At 56.3% G+C, this 16,539-nt stretch overlaps 5 protein-coding genes across 5 annotated transcripts; all 5 read left to right on the top strand.

Moving 5' to 3' along the window:
* The first annotated feature begins 494 nt into the window (after positions 1-494).
* Positions 495-1,968, top strand: GGS23DRAFT_567697 (uncharacterized protein). Its single transcript, XM_051516356.1, has 2 exons — positions 495-1,015; positions 1,099-1,968. Exons 1-2 carry the CDS (start codon positions 808-810, stop codon positions 1,608-1,610), a joined length of 720 nt encoding a protein of 239 aa, XP_051371706.1. The 5' UTR covers positions 495-807; the 3' UTR covers positions 1,611-1,968.
* Positions 1,969-3,730: 1,762 nt separating this feature from the next.
* Positions 3,731-5,503, top strand: GGS23DRAFT_567693 (memo-like protein-domain-containing protein). Its single transcript, XM_051516355.1, has 3 exons — positions 3,731-3,765; positions 3,860-4,455; positions 4,545-5,503. Exons 2-3 carry the CDS (start codon positions 4,028-4,030, stop codon positions 5,365-5,367), a joined length of 1,251 nt encoding a protein of 416 aa, XP_051371705.1. The 5' UTR covers positions 3,731-3,765; positions 3,860-4,027; the 3' UTR covers positions 5,368-5,503.
* Positions 5,504-6,257, top strand: GGS23DRAFT_567692 (uncharacterized protein; the record flags this gene model as incomplete). Its single annotated transcript, XM_051516354.1, has 2 exons — positions 5,504-5,692; positions 5,823-6,257. A coding segment is annotated over exon 2 (332 nt), but the record flags the coding sequence as incomplete, so codon positions are not given.
* A 1,746-nt stretch (positions 6,258-8,003) lies between these two features.
* On the top strand, positions 8,004-9,834 carry GGS23DRAFT_609409 (t-SNARE; the record flags this gene model as incomplete). The annotated part of the gene is made up of 4 exons (XM_051520268.1): positions 8,004-8,017; positions 8,113-8,201; positions 8,256-9,029; positions 9,098-9,834. The coding sequence occupies 4 exons, from the start codon at positions 8,004-8,006 to the stop codon at positions 9,304-9,306; spliced, it is 1,086 nt and encodes a 361-aa protein (XP_051371703.1). The 3' UTR covers positions 9,307-9,834.
* Positions 9,835-11,360: 1,526 nt separating this feature from the next.
* On the top strand, positions 11,361-15,104 carry GGS23DRAFT_605116 (uncharacterized protein; the record flags this gene model as incomplete). Its single annotated transcript, XM_051519709.1, has 1 exon — positions 11,361-15,104. One exon carries the CDS (start codon positions 11,361-11,363, stop codon positions 15,102-15,104), a length of 3,744 nt encoding a protein of 1,247 aa, XP_051371702.1.
* Positions 15,105-16,539: the final 1,435 nt, after the last annotated feature.

The following is a 16,539-nucleotide window of genomic DNA, read 5'->3' as shown; positions in this document are numbered from 1 at the left end:
GTATGGTCGCCTCTGTAAATATCCCGGGGAGTTCGACTCTCTTCACTCTTCCCGCCGTAAGACTTGTGGTAGCTACCTACTTATGTAAAATCTAGTGAGGCGCTGCTGGCGTCAGGGCTGGTTCTCCCCAGGCTAGGTAGCACACCCCCATATACCTACACGTACGTAGGGAGAGCAAAACGAGGATGAAGACGCTTAGGATCGTGGCCAGCCGCCAGGGATAAGGGGAGATGGTGTGAACAAGGGGGAGATGCCTGTGGAGTGAAGGGATACCCTGCTATGTACACCTGCGTATAACGCAGAGGTACCTGTACCTGCATCCAATGTACCTATACGTGTTATGCACAAACACAGCTAGGTCACAATGCTATCCCGTATGCATGTATGTTATACCTGTGCATAAATACGGGCTTGGCTGGTCCCCTTTTACGCGAACCGGGCGCGCTACAGGTCTGCAGCGGATCCTTCACCGTGTTCCATTGCGCGACCCGGACGCGACGGGTCGCGCTCCCTCCCCGGTCCCTCGCAATCAGATATGTAATACTCCGTCACAAAGCCTGATGTGTATTCTTAAGTCGGGGATTTCTCGAGAAATACGAAATACCTCCCACGCTACCATTCCATTCTCGTTCCACATTTGCCAATGGCAGCCTTTTCCTTTTCCCTCACCACATCTCCCATCTCGTCCTATCGCCTCGTAGACAATTTACTTCGTCACCATCCTCGTGAAGCCTACAGCCCAGGGTCCTAGAAGGCCATAGGTATATTAAAAAGAAGAAAACAAGTAGCCCCGGAACGGGCCCCAAGATGATCCTCAAGCGCAAGCGGTCCGAGTCGGAACTCTCTTCCTCCAGCATCTTCAACTCACCACCCTTACCGGTCCGGTTCACCATGATGGACATCCAGAACACATCCCCGCCCCGCTTCGTGGCAAGGTGCGCTACGCCGTCACACCTTCACAGCCGCACCATGAAGCGGTTCCGGGACGGCCGGCCCTCGGATGACGAAGTCCATCGTAAGTTCTACCACGAGTGGCGGGCCGTGTCGCTGCCCGCTGCGCGCCTCGCTCGAACAGCTTCTCACGCGAATCCCTCCCAGAACGCACCTTGAACATGCTCTACACGGCCCAGAGGCAGCACATCGCGCAAGACCAGCACCAGCACCACCTCCAACTCGGCATCTTCGGCACGCTACCCCAGCCTCAGTCTGTGACGGCTTCGCCCCACCCGCACGGAGCCCACCAGGCGTCGCTGCATAGCTTCTGGGACCTGCCCAACGCGGCGGCCGTCTCGCTCGCCCCTCCTATCGGCTGCTCGATGTACGACGGGCCCGCCGACTGCGAGGACTGCGGGCAGGCGCTGCACGGAAACGCGGGCGACGGCAGCAGCGACGCGATGATGGCGGGCGACGGGTTCGGCCTCGGTCTCGACCCCGAGGCCGCGACGGGCTGCGTTGCCTGCCACAAGCACGTCTGCTCGCACTGCTCGATCACGAATCTGGGCGGAGAGCTGAGGTGTCTGACGTGCGCCGGCAAGAAGGTCGCCACCGCCGCCACCGCCGGTAGTAACGCCTTCGGTTGGGCCGGTGGTGTCTTCGGCGTCCGAACCTGAGTGTTGAGATTCCGCTAGTAAGATGGGACTCGTAGGATGATATTTCGCCTGCTTAGAGAGGGGGCAGATGGCATTCTAGCACGTATGGCCGACTGCATTGCATAAGCGCCGGAGTTATAGGTGAACAATCGTTAATTAGCTGTAGGACCAACATGTATCCAGGTATACCAATGGGGCGACTGTGGTGTTTGGTGTATATCCACGAGTGCTCGATAGAGGACAGCTCGATTCTATAATACCCCCGACAGTCCTTAACCATGACCTGAATTTGGATTGCAAGGAGTATGCAGTAAGGAGTGATATCATAACGCTAGTTTCGAGTTCCTTACCGCGTACAACTCGCCGTAATGCTCCTAGGGTCAGCGTCGCACTGTCCATACAAGCCACATCATCGTATCTTTGAGCACGACCGTGGATCTGCCCCGAACCAAGCCTTCAGGCAGTCTATTTTAATCACTCGTTATTGCTGGCACCCTTCCATTCTTCAACATGGCAGAGCCTACAGATCAGCTACTGGATGAGGACGGGAGAGTAGGAGTAGGGGTCAATGGGGGGACAGGAAACCTCCCTGAGCTAGGGCTCCACCTCATTCACTAACACGGGGAACATGCATAAACCGTCCCCTTGACTTCATCCAACGTTAGAGTAACTGGGTCTCGTCTGGAAGAGCCAATACGCTCACCTGCGAGGCTAGGTGTAATAGAATATAACGTTCTGACACTAAAAGACAACCCGCTAGACCACCATTTAACCCAATCAGTTATCTGTAGCATGCTACTCCTGGTGGGCTCTGTACCAACTTCAAAGTAGAGCCTCAACGTGGACTTTGAGAGTATGGGAAGGTCTATGTAGCATTACAAGCCACCTGTCAATGTCTCTCCGGAGAGATTCGCTAGAGTACCTCGCTTGAAAGAGTGTTAAGACCTTCCTTTGCTTGTCCCGGCTACGGGAGATATGCGCTCTTATCTAGGTATGTAGTAAGACTTCATTCGTATTGTCAGTACCCTAACGATATCCTCTCTATCATGGAGGTATTAATGTCCCAGCCATGGAGTCCCTCCCGCCTCTCGCGAGCCTCTCAGGAGCATCTAACTTTAGTAAGATCTAACTTTAATAAGATCTATACTAAGATTGATGATAGGCCGCTGCGTTACGGTAAGGTGCGGATTAAAAATGCCAAACCGTTGGTTTTACGTAACAGGCGTCTTCAAGCGGAGTCTAAGGGAGGTTGATGAATATCTCTAATTTATCTGTCTAACGAAGGATATATAATATAGACGCCTCTACGAATGGTCTTCTTATCTAATGACGATTCGGCATACCCGTGAGGTTTGCTCGCAAAGTCATGCTTAATAACAATTTACTCGCTAGTGTAGTGCAACTGATAAACTATTTAACCACACGACATACTCCGCTTTGAATAGGAGGTAGATGAAGTTGCTATACGAGCGTAGTTAGACCCGTGAGCTCCCTTTATGGACTTTTCAATAATACTAAACTGCCTCAGTTGACAGGCCTGTCTTAACAGAACAATATCATATTTCAATGTACCGGCATCCTCTCCTCTGTTAGACTTTGTTAAACACTATTAACCATCGCCGAGCGAGCGTTGGTTGGAGCGACATATCTTTTAACGGTTCGAACAGACTACCATCTCTAGTTAATGCCTTCACCTATCCCACCCTTAGTCCTGGTGATAAAGTGTCATATATTCCGTTGGGGTCATCATGCTCGTTTCTCTTGCAGGAAAACCTATATTATAGATGGGCCGCCGTGGTGATCGGGTAAGTGCGGCCCTACTTGGGAGGTCGGTCTTGATCAGAAAGCAAACCAGCAACAAACCATTAACATAGAGCAGAACTCTACATAGTGAAGGTCTGGACAGAAATCACCCATGCCATCGACCACAGCACGCCCGTCTTAGCCTTCGTAGAAAGCATGTCATGCTATACTTAAAACGGAGGATCATGTGTTGTTATTAGAGGTCGTAGTCTTCTTGCTAACCTCATGGCAGGTGGCATATGCCACTATGATGCCGGTATCCGGATGCCGTAGGCTCGATCTACAGATATCCACACAAACCAGTTACGAGTCTAAAGCGGAAGCTTCTTTAAGGTAATCTCGTATCTCGCATTCGCATTGAATACTTCGCTTCCTGGACGGGCAATTAGAATCTAGCCATGGTGGACATGCCTCTATAAATGGGTAACACCGTGGAAGCGAGAGTTCCGTTTGGGTAGGTAACTTACTGGACCGCACCCCGAATTGCGTCATATGCGCCTATCAAACACGGGGAAGACGCCTTCCGAAGCTCAACTGTCTTATCTATCTGGCCGCCGGACCAGCGCCCTTTGCCTGCCCTGCCTGTACCTGTACCTATCGTTAACAGCTTAGGGAATGCACGAGGTTATGCACTTATGCGTAACAGGCCGGACAGGTGCACACGCAACAAGGTACCTCCTGTCCGCTCTGGCTACATCCTAGTAAGAACAAGCTCGCGCGACGCGGGGCAGCGGGGTAGGTCGATATTCCCATCTTACTACCTGCCCATACTCGACATCCAAGCTCTCCCTCCTCCGCTTTCAACCGCTCGACCGAATCCATCGGGTGCCGCTCTCATACCACACCCTGCGCATTATCCCCTCCAGGACACCGAGGCATCTGGGAGGTGCGGAGCGTCAACTATGACGCTCAAGGGGACTCGTGAGGCTAGCCACGCGTTCAGCTGGTACGATGGCGACGCTGCTTCCCTGTCTAGCCAGCTAGACAGCTTCCTGGCCGACGTCCCGAGCTCCATCCACGACAGCAGCCTCCCCATTCCCGGAGCTAAGATCGTGATTGCGCCGTAGGTTTATGACCCCCCCTCTGCTGCGAGAGCAGGTAGTAGGTGGTAGGTAGTGATCTGTTCCTAACGCTGGCCCCCCCCGCCCGAAGACACGCAGGCTACTCGTACTCGGGGCCCTGCGCAGCGTGGGCGTACAAGTCTCTCGACCTGAGCAGAGCTAAGCGTATCTTCGTCCTCGGGCCCTCGCACACCTACTACCTCCTCGGATGCGCCTTGACCAAGTACGCCAAGTACGCGACGCCGTTCGGCGACTTGACCGTCGACGAGGACGTCGCCCAGCAGCTACGCGACACGGGCAAGTTCCAGGACATCCCGAACCGGAGCGACGTCGACGAGCACTCACTGGAGATGCATCTCCCGTATATCTACAAGCGACTTACCCAGACCTTCGCGTCCGAAGCCGAGTACCCGACCATCGTGCCCGTCCTCGTCGGCGACAATAGCGGCGCGCAGGAGAAGGAGTTCGGCGAGGTGCTGGCGCCGTATCTGCAAGACCCGGACAACGCCTTTGTCGTGAGCTCCGACTTCTGCCACTGGGGCACGCGGTTCAGCTACACGGCCTACGCCCCGGGCGGCGACGTCGACCAGATCCATTCTCTGGGCCGGAAGGCGCCTCGGCCTACGAACCCGCCCATTCACGAGAGCATCAAGCAAGTCGACCACCAGGCCATGGACGCCATCGAGACGGGCGACCACGACAAGTTCGTGGACAATCTGAGGCACACGAAGAACACCGTCTGCGGACGGCACCCCATCGGCGTCGTGATGGCCGCTCTCGAGGTGCTGGCGCGGGCGGGGCCGAGCGAGCCCGGCAAGTACCGCTTCAAGTTTGTGCAGTATCAGCGCAGCAGCCTGGTCGAAGACGTCCACGACTCGAGCGTCAGCTACGCGTCGGCGTACGCCATGGTGTAAGGGAGGGGAAGGGCGGCGGCGATCTAGGCCGAGGAATGGTTGGTGATTAGAAGAGCCTACGTACGCTCGGTAGATTCTCAGATTAGACACCCGCCCCGGGATCCAAATCGACGGGGCCTTTTTTGACACAGTATCTCCCCTCATCGAAGGTGATCTAGCGAACTAGACCACCGTTGGAATGCTAGACGCGCCCTTCCCCGCGTAGGATCGACGATGTTTGCGGAGAGGCACGCTGCCCTCGCGCACAGCGGAACTAGGGAGGCCGCAAGACCACTACGCCTCAGGCCCTCCCTCCCATTTGACGCCTCTCATCCGGGGACCCGTCCTAGATCGAGCGTCAGACGCTGGCATTCTAGTGATGTGCCCTGGCCAACCGTGTCCAGCACGGCACTCCTCCGCTTCTCACTGGGGAGGGCGCGTGGGATAGGCGCCGACCGCGGCTCTCTCGTACCTACATGCTAACTGTGCGGGCGCCCAGTCTATGCCAGCTAGTGTGGCTACATGCCATATCCGGCTCGCAGACCCTGGCGGAAGCGCCCAGCTGCGGCGTTCTGCGGGAGAGGCGGTCTGCGATTTTCGCTTCTGCTCTCGCTCTCGCTCTCGCTGTGGCTGCCCGGTATACGAACCGCGCGTAGCAAGCTAAAGCTGGCTGTGCCGGGCTGGGACATGTGCGTCAGCGTTAGCTGCGCTCCTCGCCTCGACGCGGCCATTTTTAGATGTGTGCATATAACTGGTATGGGCGTGTTAGGTGCATCGGGGCGCCCCCTGCAAATCACGTGCCGAACGCAACCTGGTCACGGCCCATTCTCTGCGGGACCCAGGTACCCACGTAAGTAGGTAACATGGCCCTGGCTGACACGCCTCCTTTTTTCACGGCAGAGATGTACCTAAACCCCCCCCCTCCCCCAAAACGGAATTGGACCTGACGGCAATGCAACAGCGAGTTCCCTGGCCTGCACAGGGCACGCAGTCGAGAACCAGGCAACTAGGCAAATTAGCAGTCCAGACGCAGAGGCGCTACCGGACGGGGGAGATTGCTGCGTAGGGGAGCGCGCACTTGGTTCAGGGGGAGAAAAAGGGCTGCCGATCCTGGGACGCCGTCGGCGCACAACGACGACCGGTCCCATTTTCCGTCCTTCGCCTTGGGTCCCGACTCCCACCCTATCCAGACATCAGGTAACTCGAGGCATGGGCATGGTGCAGATGCGGTAAAGAAGCGCGGTGCGTGCCCCCCAAGATCGGACCAGGTTAGGTGGCTGGTTGATAGTGGTAGGCTCTATGAGTATACCTACCTAAGGTATGTTGGGCGTAGTCTGTAATTACTAGTAGGTGCTGGCAGGCCCAGGCGATGGATTTTGGTTGCTCTCAGTCGAACCCTCTGCACTGACCACCGATCAGTGTGTGTGACCTGGTGCGGTATTGGCGTCGCGCTTCCTGCGTGCTCGCGGCGCTTGGGAGCGTTACCTGGCGCTCTGTAACCCGAGCGTGCAAGAGTACCTTGGGCAGTGTAGTGTCGCCTTCTCGTACTATAAATACGTACTAGTTCTTCATCGGGGTTTCACCGTTGGCCATCGGGTTTAGCCAGATCCCGTCGCGGACCTGGAGGGTCCCAGCACCCTGCGTGCCTATTCGCTGTCATCGCCTGTCGCGGGGCAGTACCTTACCAGGGTACGACCCAGCACTCGTCCCACTTCCCACTGCGAAGGGAACCCCCTGTGCCCCCCCCCCTGCCTCGTCCCGACCAGACCCTTTTTCTTGTCGATTTCTTTTTGGATTTTTTCCCTTTCCTTTTGCGCATGGCATCAGCAACCTGGGCTTGTCAGCTTACCGTTAGCGGGTACGATTACGTAGCAGGGAAGGGCGGTACATCGGCCTGTGGCTAGGCGAGGTAGCCCACCGCCCAACCATGAGTTGCCAGGTACCTTCCCCTGCCTACTTGCATGTACCGCCCTGTCCCTATTGCTGTACCTTACCTGTCCAAGGAGGTATGGACATGGGTTGACGGAGGAATGGCTGGATGAAATGGACCTACACCTAAAACCTGACCTGCCTGCGCCTCTCCTCCTCGCTCTCGCTGCGAACCAGTCCTCTTCCCTTTCCCTTTATCAACTTGTGTCTGTCTCCTCTTGTGTGCCTGTGCGTATGCGCGTGTTGTATTGTATTGTATTGTATTGTGCTGTTCCTGTGTGTAAATCTCTCTCTTGTGCCGTCTGCGTTTTCCTTCCTCGTTCTCCCTTCGTCCCCAGCTTATTTTTGGTTGCCGTTCTCTATTCATAATTATTCATTCCTCCTTCTTCCCAAGAGAGAAACCCAGATAAGGAATACCGCATTGCTATTCGCTATATCCCCGAACCTCACTGCTGCATCAAGCCAACCAAGCCGACGCCAACCAACGTCCGATCCTTTTCCCGTCGTAACGGTAGTCAAGCCCCCCCCCCAGGAGCGCCATGAGTGTATGAAATCCACCCCTTGCGTGTTTCAACCATTTTACCCAGGAATTAGACAGCGCCGGTCTCGTTGCACTTTGTCCCCCTTCTCGCGCCTCTGATTTTTGATTTTCCTTTCTTCCACATTGCTCTCCTACCGTCTTCTTCCATTGGCATACTATTCAGACTAATTGACAAATAACTAATATCATGGCGCAGTACGGGTTCGTCGCCCCCCTCTCCGCCCTTCGATCGGTCGGGACGAGATGCCATCACGAAGGATATGCCGCTTGGTTAGCTGACACACGGGCTGATCTAGGTACGGCGGCCAACAAAACCCCTTCGACGATCGGGCGGCCACGAACGATGGCTACGGAGGCGGTCTCCCATCGCGACCAAACTATGGCGGTAAGATGCTCGCGTGCTATCCACCGCCTGGAACAAGACGCTGATGGGTATTAGCGAACAATGTCGAGATGTCTTCCTTCCCCCAGAATGGCGGCTCCTACGGGGCCGGCAACCCCAATTCCGTCCTAAACGAGGTTTCCGAAATCAACCGCGGGATCGATACGATTGACCGAAACCTCGATCAACTCAAGATGCTCCAGCAGAGGGCCCTCGACGACGCCGACGCCTCAGCCTCGAGCAACACCAATCGCCAACTCGATGCGCTGAGCACCGAGACCATGGCCCACTACCGGTCGCTGACCGAGCGGGTACGACAGCTCAAGAGCAGCCCTGAAGGCCAGCAGAAGTTCGGCCAGCAAGTTCGCCGAGTCGACGGGAGGCTAAAGGATGCTATCCGGGCCTACCAGGGTGTCGAGTCCGCCTTTCGGAAAAAGACACAGGATCAGATGGCGCGGCAGTACCGTATCGTACGGCCCGAAGCCGACGAAGCCGAAGTGCGAGCTGCCGTCGAGGACCAGACTGGCGGCCAGGTCTTCCAACAAGCCCTGATGCAGAGCAACCGGCGTGGCCAAGCCCAAGCTGTCTTGAGCGCCGTCCAAGACCGACATGCCCAATTGAAGAAGATCGAACAGCAGCTGCTCGAGCTCGCGCAGCTGTTCCAAGACATGGACACGCTCATCATACAGCAGGACGTCGCCGTTACCAACATCGAGCAGAAGGCCGAAGAGGTGGTCGAGAATCTCGATAAGGGTAACCAGGAGATGGTCGTCGCTGTCGACACGGCGAGGAAGACGCGGAAGAAGAAGTGGATCTGCTTGGGTATCGTCGGTATGATTCTGCCCTATTACTACTCCCCTTTTCTTGTTCTTGACCGGCTCACTAATATCGTGGCGCAGTCGCGATTATCCTTATCATCGTCATCATAGTCGCGGTGTACGTTTCCATCACCAACGCGGGCAAGTCGGCCCCGGCCAAGCGCAGCGTCGTCGAGCCGGAAACGCTGTCGCGGCTCGGGGGCGTCCCGGTCTCTCGGATGCTTACCGAGGTGGCCCAAGTAAAGTCGAAGCGGTTGGTTCCCGGGCCCCATTGGCAATTAGGCGCATGATAAATCTTGGTGGCTATCGAATCAAGGAAGCACCTTGTCAGTATCGGCCCAGGAAGCGTTACCTTACATTGTCTACAGCTGCATCCCTCGGGTCGCCTGTCTGATCAATGAGATTCTCGAAATAAAACCGCACGGGCCACGAGATGGAGGGAGTCAGTCGGAGAGAGAGGGATATCGGCTTATCACAGTACCCACGAACCCAGACACGTAAATTCGCTTCGTGTTCGCTTCGCATCTTACCACCGCTCTCGTCATTTATATATATATTTAACTCTAGAGTCCTTGCCTCGTAATTCGGGACCTGTCCGGACCGGGTTCGTCCCACGTCATCGGGTGGGCAGGCCGAGCTCAACCTTGCAACACCCACGGATGAAAAGAAATAAGAGGGGAGGCAGAGGAGGAGGGGATTGTCTCTAGTAGCTTTCTTGCTGTTGCTACCCGATGTTGGAAGCTAACTATATATATCCCTTGTGTATCTGGTTCTGCTGCTACTAGAGTCGGCACGCGCGCCTGGAGAAAGGCGAGGGGAGTTGGATGGCATCTTCTGGCGTTTTTAAGCTTGCTGCGCAACAATTATTATCGTGTATTTGCCTTTACCGCCTGCTCGCTTACTTGCCTGCTAGGTTTACTGGTGATCGTGACTGGCGTCGTTTCGGTAGGCTCTGCTCCTCGGGACTACCTAAGACCTGTCCGCAATCGGCGCACCTATAGGGATCGTTTGCTTGCGATTCGGGTACGACATGGGCGGTAGATGGTAGCTTTATTGCCTGTACTGCGACTCGGAGCGAATACGGTATCTTCGACACGTATCGAGGTGTTATTGGCCTTGCCCGCTTTTTCCTCTCCTCAGCGCCTTACGGCTGAGAGCAGCGTTATGATAACTCGGCGCTGTACGATTGTACGATCGTGACATGATGCCTCGAGACAACTCGTCGGTGTTTCTCCGACAACAGCTCGCCCGGAGCTGCAAGCTCTGTCGAGAGAATAGCGACAAGTTCGGGGGCGTGTGTGGGGAGGTGCGTTATTAGAAATATATAAGGCATCTCGTATGCGCCTGCGGGTGGGCAGCAAAATCTGTGCTAACCTGAAGAGGTTAACGCTTACCAGAAATGCCTGGAATCTATCCTAGTAGGTACCTAGGTACCTATATACCCTCTGGTGCATATACCCTAGGAGGTACTATATTATAGGTACCTATCTACTGTTGCATAATGGTTGTCGTCCGTTATAAGGTATGCAGGTACCTCTCCTGATGTAGGTACCTAACATGCACGGGACGGGCGGGTGGGTACCCGTGGTGCCTGCGTGTGACCCCGGCGCGATACCTCTGTAATTACCGAGCTGTGCGGTTTACTTCATTATTACCATGGGTTCCATGATAAGCGGCATGACCTATGTCATGTATGCATCTATCCGAGTCTATTCCAGCTTACAAGTATGCGTACGTTATACCCTTTAATGTCATGGGCGGGCTCGGGGCCCTGCGCATTTCACATGGTCTGGCTCGGCTTGTCTGTTTTTGCCTGGATGCATCGTCGCCAACTTCCACCTGTTTGGCTCTCGGATCCCACTGTCGACGCAGCTCCCTCTTTTCTCTCTCTCTTTCTCTCGGGACCATCCCCGTAATCACCTGGGCCCCGTAATGGTAGCTTGCATACCTTGGCACGCCCGCGAACCGCGACCACTCCCTCTCCGCCGTTGTGGTGCAGTCCAGTTCAGTATTTACCTGCGTTAACTGACCAAAACTTCCCTCACAAACCAGAACACGGCCCTTTCCGACGCTGCGAGTCTGACTTACATCCATTGGTTCGAGGGACCTTCGAGAAGGTTGGAGGAATCACGCATGCCTGCCGTCGTATTCCCGCTGTTATCTGCATAGCTCGGCACCTTTTTTCCGGAACGTCCCCTGGCTTCCCAGTCGAGCGTCCCTAACGATGTCCAGACCTGTCTGTAGGTGACCGCAGAGGAGAGATAGTTTCATTGCTATTGAGATTCGCCGCGTCATCTTTGGGCATGCGAGAATAAGAATATAGGAAACTCACCCGGTTGACGTTATGGGCGCAGCGAAGGACGGTAACGGTCCTTCGTCTGCAAACCCCTTCGCCCCGTACCAGCAGCCGCACCGAACGACGACGACACGCACCTCGCAGAGTCACGGGAGCTACGAGGTCGGCGAGGCTAGCACCACCTCGACTTTCCTAGACGCCGCCTCCGCAAGTTCAATGGCCTTGGCCACCTCGTCCGCCCTCATGGACGCCGGCGAGTCCAGCCCGAGTCGGTATGCGCCGGATCAGGGGACGAGAGATCTCAACCATGAAATGCAAAAACGACGCCGATCGTACAAGACGCGATCGAGTGGCGGCTTTCTCCTCGCTAATACCATGCTCGACGAGGCCCCGAAGACCTCCCCCACGAGTCGGGATGACGGTCGTAGGCGGTCGCGCATACCGGTGGACAGTCGCAAAGGAAAATCTCCCTTGAATATGGCGGACGGGACGGATGCGAGGGCTTTCTCGCCAACCGGTCTAGGTATAGACTCGCCAAGCGTTAGGAGGTCGAGCGACGGCCAACCCAGACGGCTGAGCCCCGTCCCCGATGATGAGAGACGACATAGCCCGAGCGGACGTGCCTCGAGGATACCGACGCTACGGCCTAGCACAGCGCCCCTCGACGCCGACTCCACTCAGATCGTGAATATGGCCCTCAACCTCAGCGAATCGAGACGCCTCGCGGCTCGGAGAAACGTGTCGAGTCCTATGCCCCCCCGGCTCGCCCAGATTCCCGATACGCTGGGGGGGACTGGTCTGAAGCAGCACTTGCATCAACAGAGGAGAACTTCTCGCACAGTTTCTCCAAATCCCGACCGGGCCCTCACGCCTAGACCCTTGTCTAGTCCTAGGGTGGCAAGCCCATTGAAGGGCGCGTTTGATCACGACGGCACCTATACCTATCACTTTTCATCTTCGACCCTGAATCGGGCACAGAAGGCGAAGGAATACCTCGAGTTGATGGCGCAATATAGGCGTCTATTACAGTTTGTACCGCCGCTGAGACAAGATATGCGTTCCCGGCCCTCGAGTTCCAATCACTCGATGTCTCCAACGGCCCCGAAGCCTCCTTTGAACCCTCTCACCGGCTCGCCACATGTCCCTTTGGGCCGGCCTTATAACCCGCTTCAGTACATCCGAAATCGAAAGGTTCGGGCACGGGAACGTAAGGCCATCGACGGGGAAGCGCAGGGTTTCTCGGATATCTCGAAAGTGACGGATTGGATTGACGAAACGACAAGATCCTCCACCACGTCTACCTTATTGTCGGGGGTTCCTACGCTGCCTTCGTTCCCGGGCGCTCACGAGAATCCCGAACAAGACCTGCCCCCTTCCAACATACCCCGGCCTATCTCGATTGTGGGTAAACCGAAGCGACTAAGAGTTGACTGGAGTATTGACCCTGCAGACATGCTTGCGGATACGTATTGGCTGGAGCAGGGAGACAATAAATATCTTATCGAGGACCGTGATTATTCGAAGATATTTCCCCGAAAACCAGAGGCGAACGAGCCCGCTGGGCCTGCGGTTCCCGTTCTCTCCCCTAGAGGAAGCGAAGTTGGCGATGCTGCCATTGCTGTAGAAACCGATATCTTGAGCCCGACCCGAGTAGAGACTGAATCGTCTCTTACTAGCGCACGGGAACGTGCTCGCCAAAAGCTTCAGGACTTGAGGGGAATACACCACCGGCAGCATAGCCATGCACATGGCCATCACCACGACCTGCTTCGATTTAGGAAAGGTTCGCTGTCGGATACGTCGGATAGCGAGAGCGACCGGAAGAGACGAAACCGCACTGATACTATCACTGCCAATGGCACAGACCTACTGGTGAAGCAGATAAATGATATGTTGGCAAAAGAAGCTAGTGAGGAGCAGAAAGAGAACTTGGTCGAGGCTGATGGAGGATACCTCAAGCAGCTACCGTCGAGGATGGCGACACCGGAGAAGTCCACTCAAGCATCGGAGATGATGCATAGTCGCAGGGGCTCGCGAGCTGAGGACCAAGAAAAGGTCAACCGTGGAAGAGCATCGCCTATTCTCTCTCCGCTTGGGTCCGGGCGTGCTAGCTTGGAAGTTCCTGGTCAGAATTTTCGGTTTTCGATGGACCTTGACTCATCTCGACCTGTGTCGCCGGATCCAAAGTCACCGCGAGTCCAGAACGGCCAAGTGTCGACAGTGGGCATGGACCACTCGCCGCCTCAGAGCCGGCCTGGGTCTCCTAGCCGGAAGCCCTTCTCAAGAGTCAAGAAAATCTTCCGCGATCGTAGCCGGGAACGCGCTGCCGATCATGTACCTATCGAGAAAGATATCAAGGTGGAGACTCCCGCTGGGACGCCCGAGCCGCTCAGCCTCTCTTCGCTGGCGGTAACAAGACTTCAATCGCCGGATCAGCGGAGGTCCAAGAGCCTGACGCGCAAGGTCGCCCCGAAATCTAATGAAGCTCCCAAGGGGCATCGGACCATAGCTAGCGTCAACCTGAGAGGAGACGAGCTCGGCTTGCGGAGAATTTTCAAAGGCGGCGCCAAGATAGATGGCGTGATACGGGGTGGTGTGTCTAAGGTCACTGATCTCATTTGGAAGAAGGACTCGGACGGCGACACCGATTCGTCATCGAGCGGGGACTCGGATGCCGAGGGGAGAAGGGGTAGGAGCAAGGTGGCCGCCGCCTTGTCTCGCGATAGCTCTAAGCGCCGGCGTCATCTGGAGGCCCCGTCCCCATCCAAGACCACAGCAGGATCTCAGGACACGACAACCTCACAGGAGACGGAGCTTCCCGTTCTGCATAGTCCTACGTCGCGGCCTAGTAGGTCGCCTCGTTTTGAGCGGTTGAAGCCCCCTCGCATCGATATCCGCAAAGCTTCGCCCTCGGATTTCGACCGCGCGAAAATCCGGTTGTCCGGCGAGTTCGATGTTTCCGATACAGAACGGCGCGACCGCGACTCGGACACCCAGGCCGAGAGACCACAAGATCCTCTACAAGATACGGGTGATGTCGGCCCTATCCCACCATCATCCCGAGCTCTACAGACTCGGCCTCGGCATGCGTCCATGGCTCTTTCGCACCGGGATCGTCAGTGGTCGGTCTCGAACCAGAGCCCCTCGTCGCATGGCGCGCAGATCTCGAGACATGAAGCTGCTCGTCTCCGTGCGCTCGTGCTCTGCACCGGCATCAAGGCGATGGAGATCTCACGGCGCGCGCACGAACCACGGCCGCTCTTCGCGCTCGATAGCTCGGACGTAGGGTTGCCGTGGGCGGACTTCAGCCTCTTCGCGGCCGCGGATGGACGGTTCAACGTCAGCGTACCGCAGACGGAACTGTTCCCGACCTCGTCGCAGCTCCTGTCGGACATCATCGAACGGTCGATCGCGACCTCGGAGGCGACGGTGACGCGGTTCTCGCTCGAGACAGGCCCGAGCCTGCAGCGGCGGGTGGAGCTTCTGCAGGATCGGGTCGGAGGTGACCTCGCGGACATGACGCGCCGGGCGGCGGACGAGGCGGACGAGGTGAGCCGCGACCTGATGGACTCGCAGCGGCTGCAGGTGAAGCGCGTGGCCGACACCATGGATAAGATGCTGCGGCGGCGACGGCGGCGGTTCCGCTGGGCGCGGCGGGCCGGCTGGCTCGCGGTCGAGTGGGTCCTGGTCGGGTTCATGTGGTACGTCTGGTTCGTCGTGACGGTCGCGCGGGTGTTCCTCGGCGTCGGGAAGGGCATCGTCAGCGCGGTCAAGTGGCTGCTGTGGCTGTGAGGCAGAGACGAAGGCGGCGGGGTCTCCGTACAATTCCCCTTCCCAGAGGCTATGCGCCTGGGTATGCCTGACGTATCTACCGGCTGACTGGCCGACCGAAGTACTCGAGCAGCACCGGTTTTCTTCTCACGCGCATGTCGCTGAGCTGAGGAGAGAAGAGCCGAGGCGAATCTCGAAGCACAATAGAAGAGATGTTGTCTATCGAAATAAGGGTCTCGTGTCTACGAGACGACTAACCCACCCTCTATACGTTACTACGCCTGCATTTGCCACGACACCGTATATGGAAGCGGTGAAGCGCGGCTAGATGGATCTTGGACGAGACTCGAGGGAACACCCTACCTGCCCTCCGCCCCCGGAAAAGGGGGGTTTTTTTTTGCTGCCATGATATACCCCCGGGGGTTGTTGTCGCGCTACCTACTGCGCATACATACTGTGTTTCCTTTTTTTTTTTTTGGCCCTGCGATGCGTGCACGGATTCTTGCCATTGTCACCTAATTACCTTTAGATTCTACCCTTGTTCCATTGCATCTTTTCCTTGCCTTTTCTGTACTCGCCTTCTCGGAGCCAACACCTCGTCGCCTTTTTATTTTCATCCCTACGCGCTTCTCGTATTATTCTTCTCCCCCAAGACTCCTTTTCTTACCTTAGGCAGACCGTGCGGTCGATCAGCTTAGATAACTTTGCTAGCGACACGAGCGAGCGAACATCCCGATCTTGGAGCAGAGCGCTTTCCGGGTACCTACCGACGGGCGGGGAGGGGGTGGGGGGGCGTGGCGTCGACTATCGAACATTGTATTTTTTTTTTCCTTTTTTTTCTGTCGGAGCATGGGGCAGGAGCGTTAAAAAGAAGTAATAAAGCCTCTCGTCATCGGAAGTTGGGACGTCGGGTCGGACGCGATTGTGCGGTGTACGGTGTACGGTATACGTGTACGAGTACGAAGTTCGCATACCAGATATATATTCAGGGGGGGGAGACCGGAGAGCAATAATAATATCCACACCACGCCATGATCTCTTCTCGTAGTCGTCGTCTTGGTGCTCCTCTTACGCCTGTCTGCGCTTACCGCCGGCTAGCAGCGCCGTCGGCCACTTTGCTTCTGTACACTTGACCACCGCGTTTTCTTTCCCTCGCCTAGCCTCGCTCTCGACGTGGCAGCTTCTAGGCCAGGGTACCGGGCTGGGTGGAGGAAAAGGGGGAAGGGGTGGCAAGGCGAAGGGCATACGTACTGGGTGCTGGAGGGGCCCTGTTGATACCTGTATGTGTTGCTATATATATGTATGCATACGTACACGCTATAGAATCGCCCGCCAGCGCGTAGGTAGGTTGGAAGGAGAAGTAGGTCATTAATTCATCTAACAGCTACGCCTCCGTTCCTCCCGCTCCGTCGGCCCCCCCTCTTTCTGCGTGTCTTCCCTCATCCTCTCCCTTCCC

The sequence above is a fragment of the Durotheca rogersii genome, assembly GCF_024521655.1.
Source record: "Durotheca rogersii strain YMJ 92031201 chromosome Unknown GGS23scaffold_10, whole genome shotgun sequence".
Taxonomy (NCBI): domain Eukaryota; kingdom Fungi; phylum Ascomycota; class Sordariomycetes; order Xylariales; family Xylariaceae; genus Durotheca; species Durotheca rogersii.
Note: the sequence above shows the minus strand (reverse complement) of the source record. Positions and strands in the feature narration are given on the sequence as shown.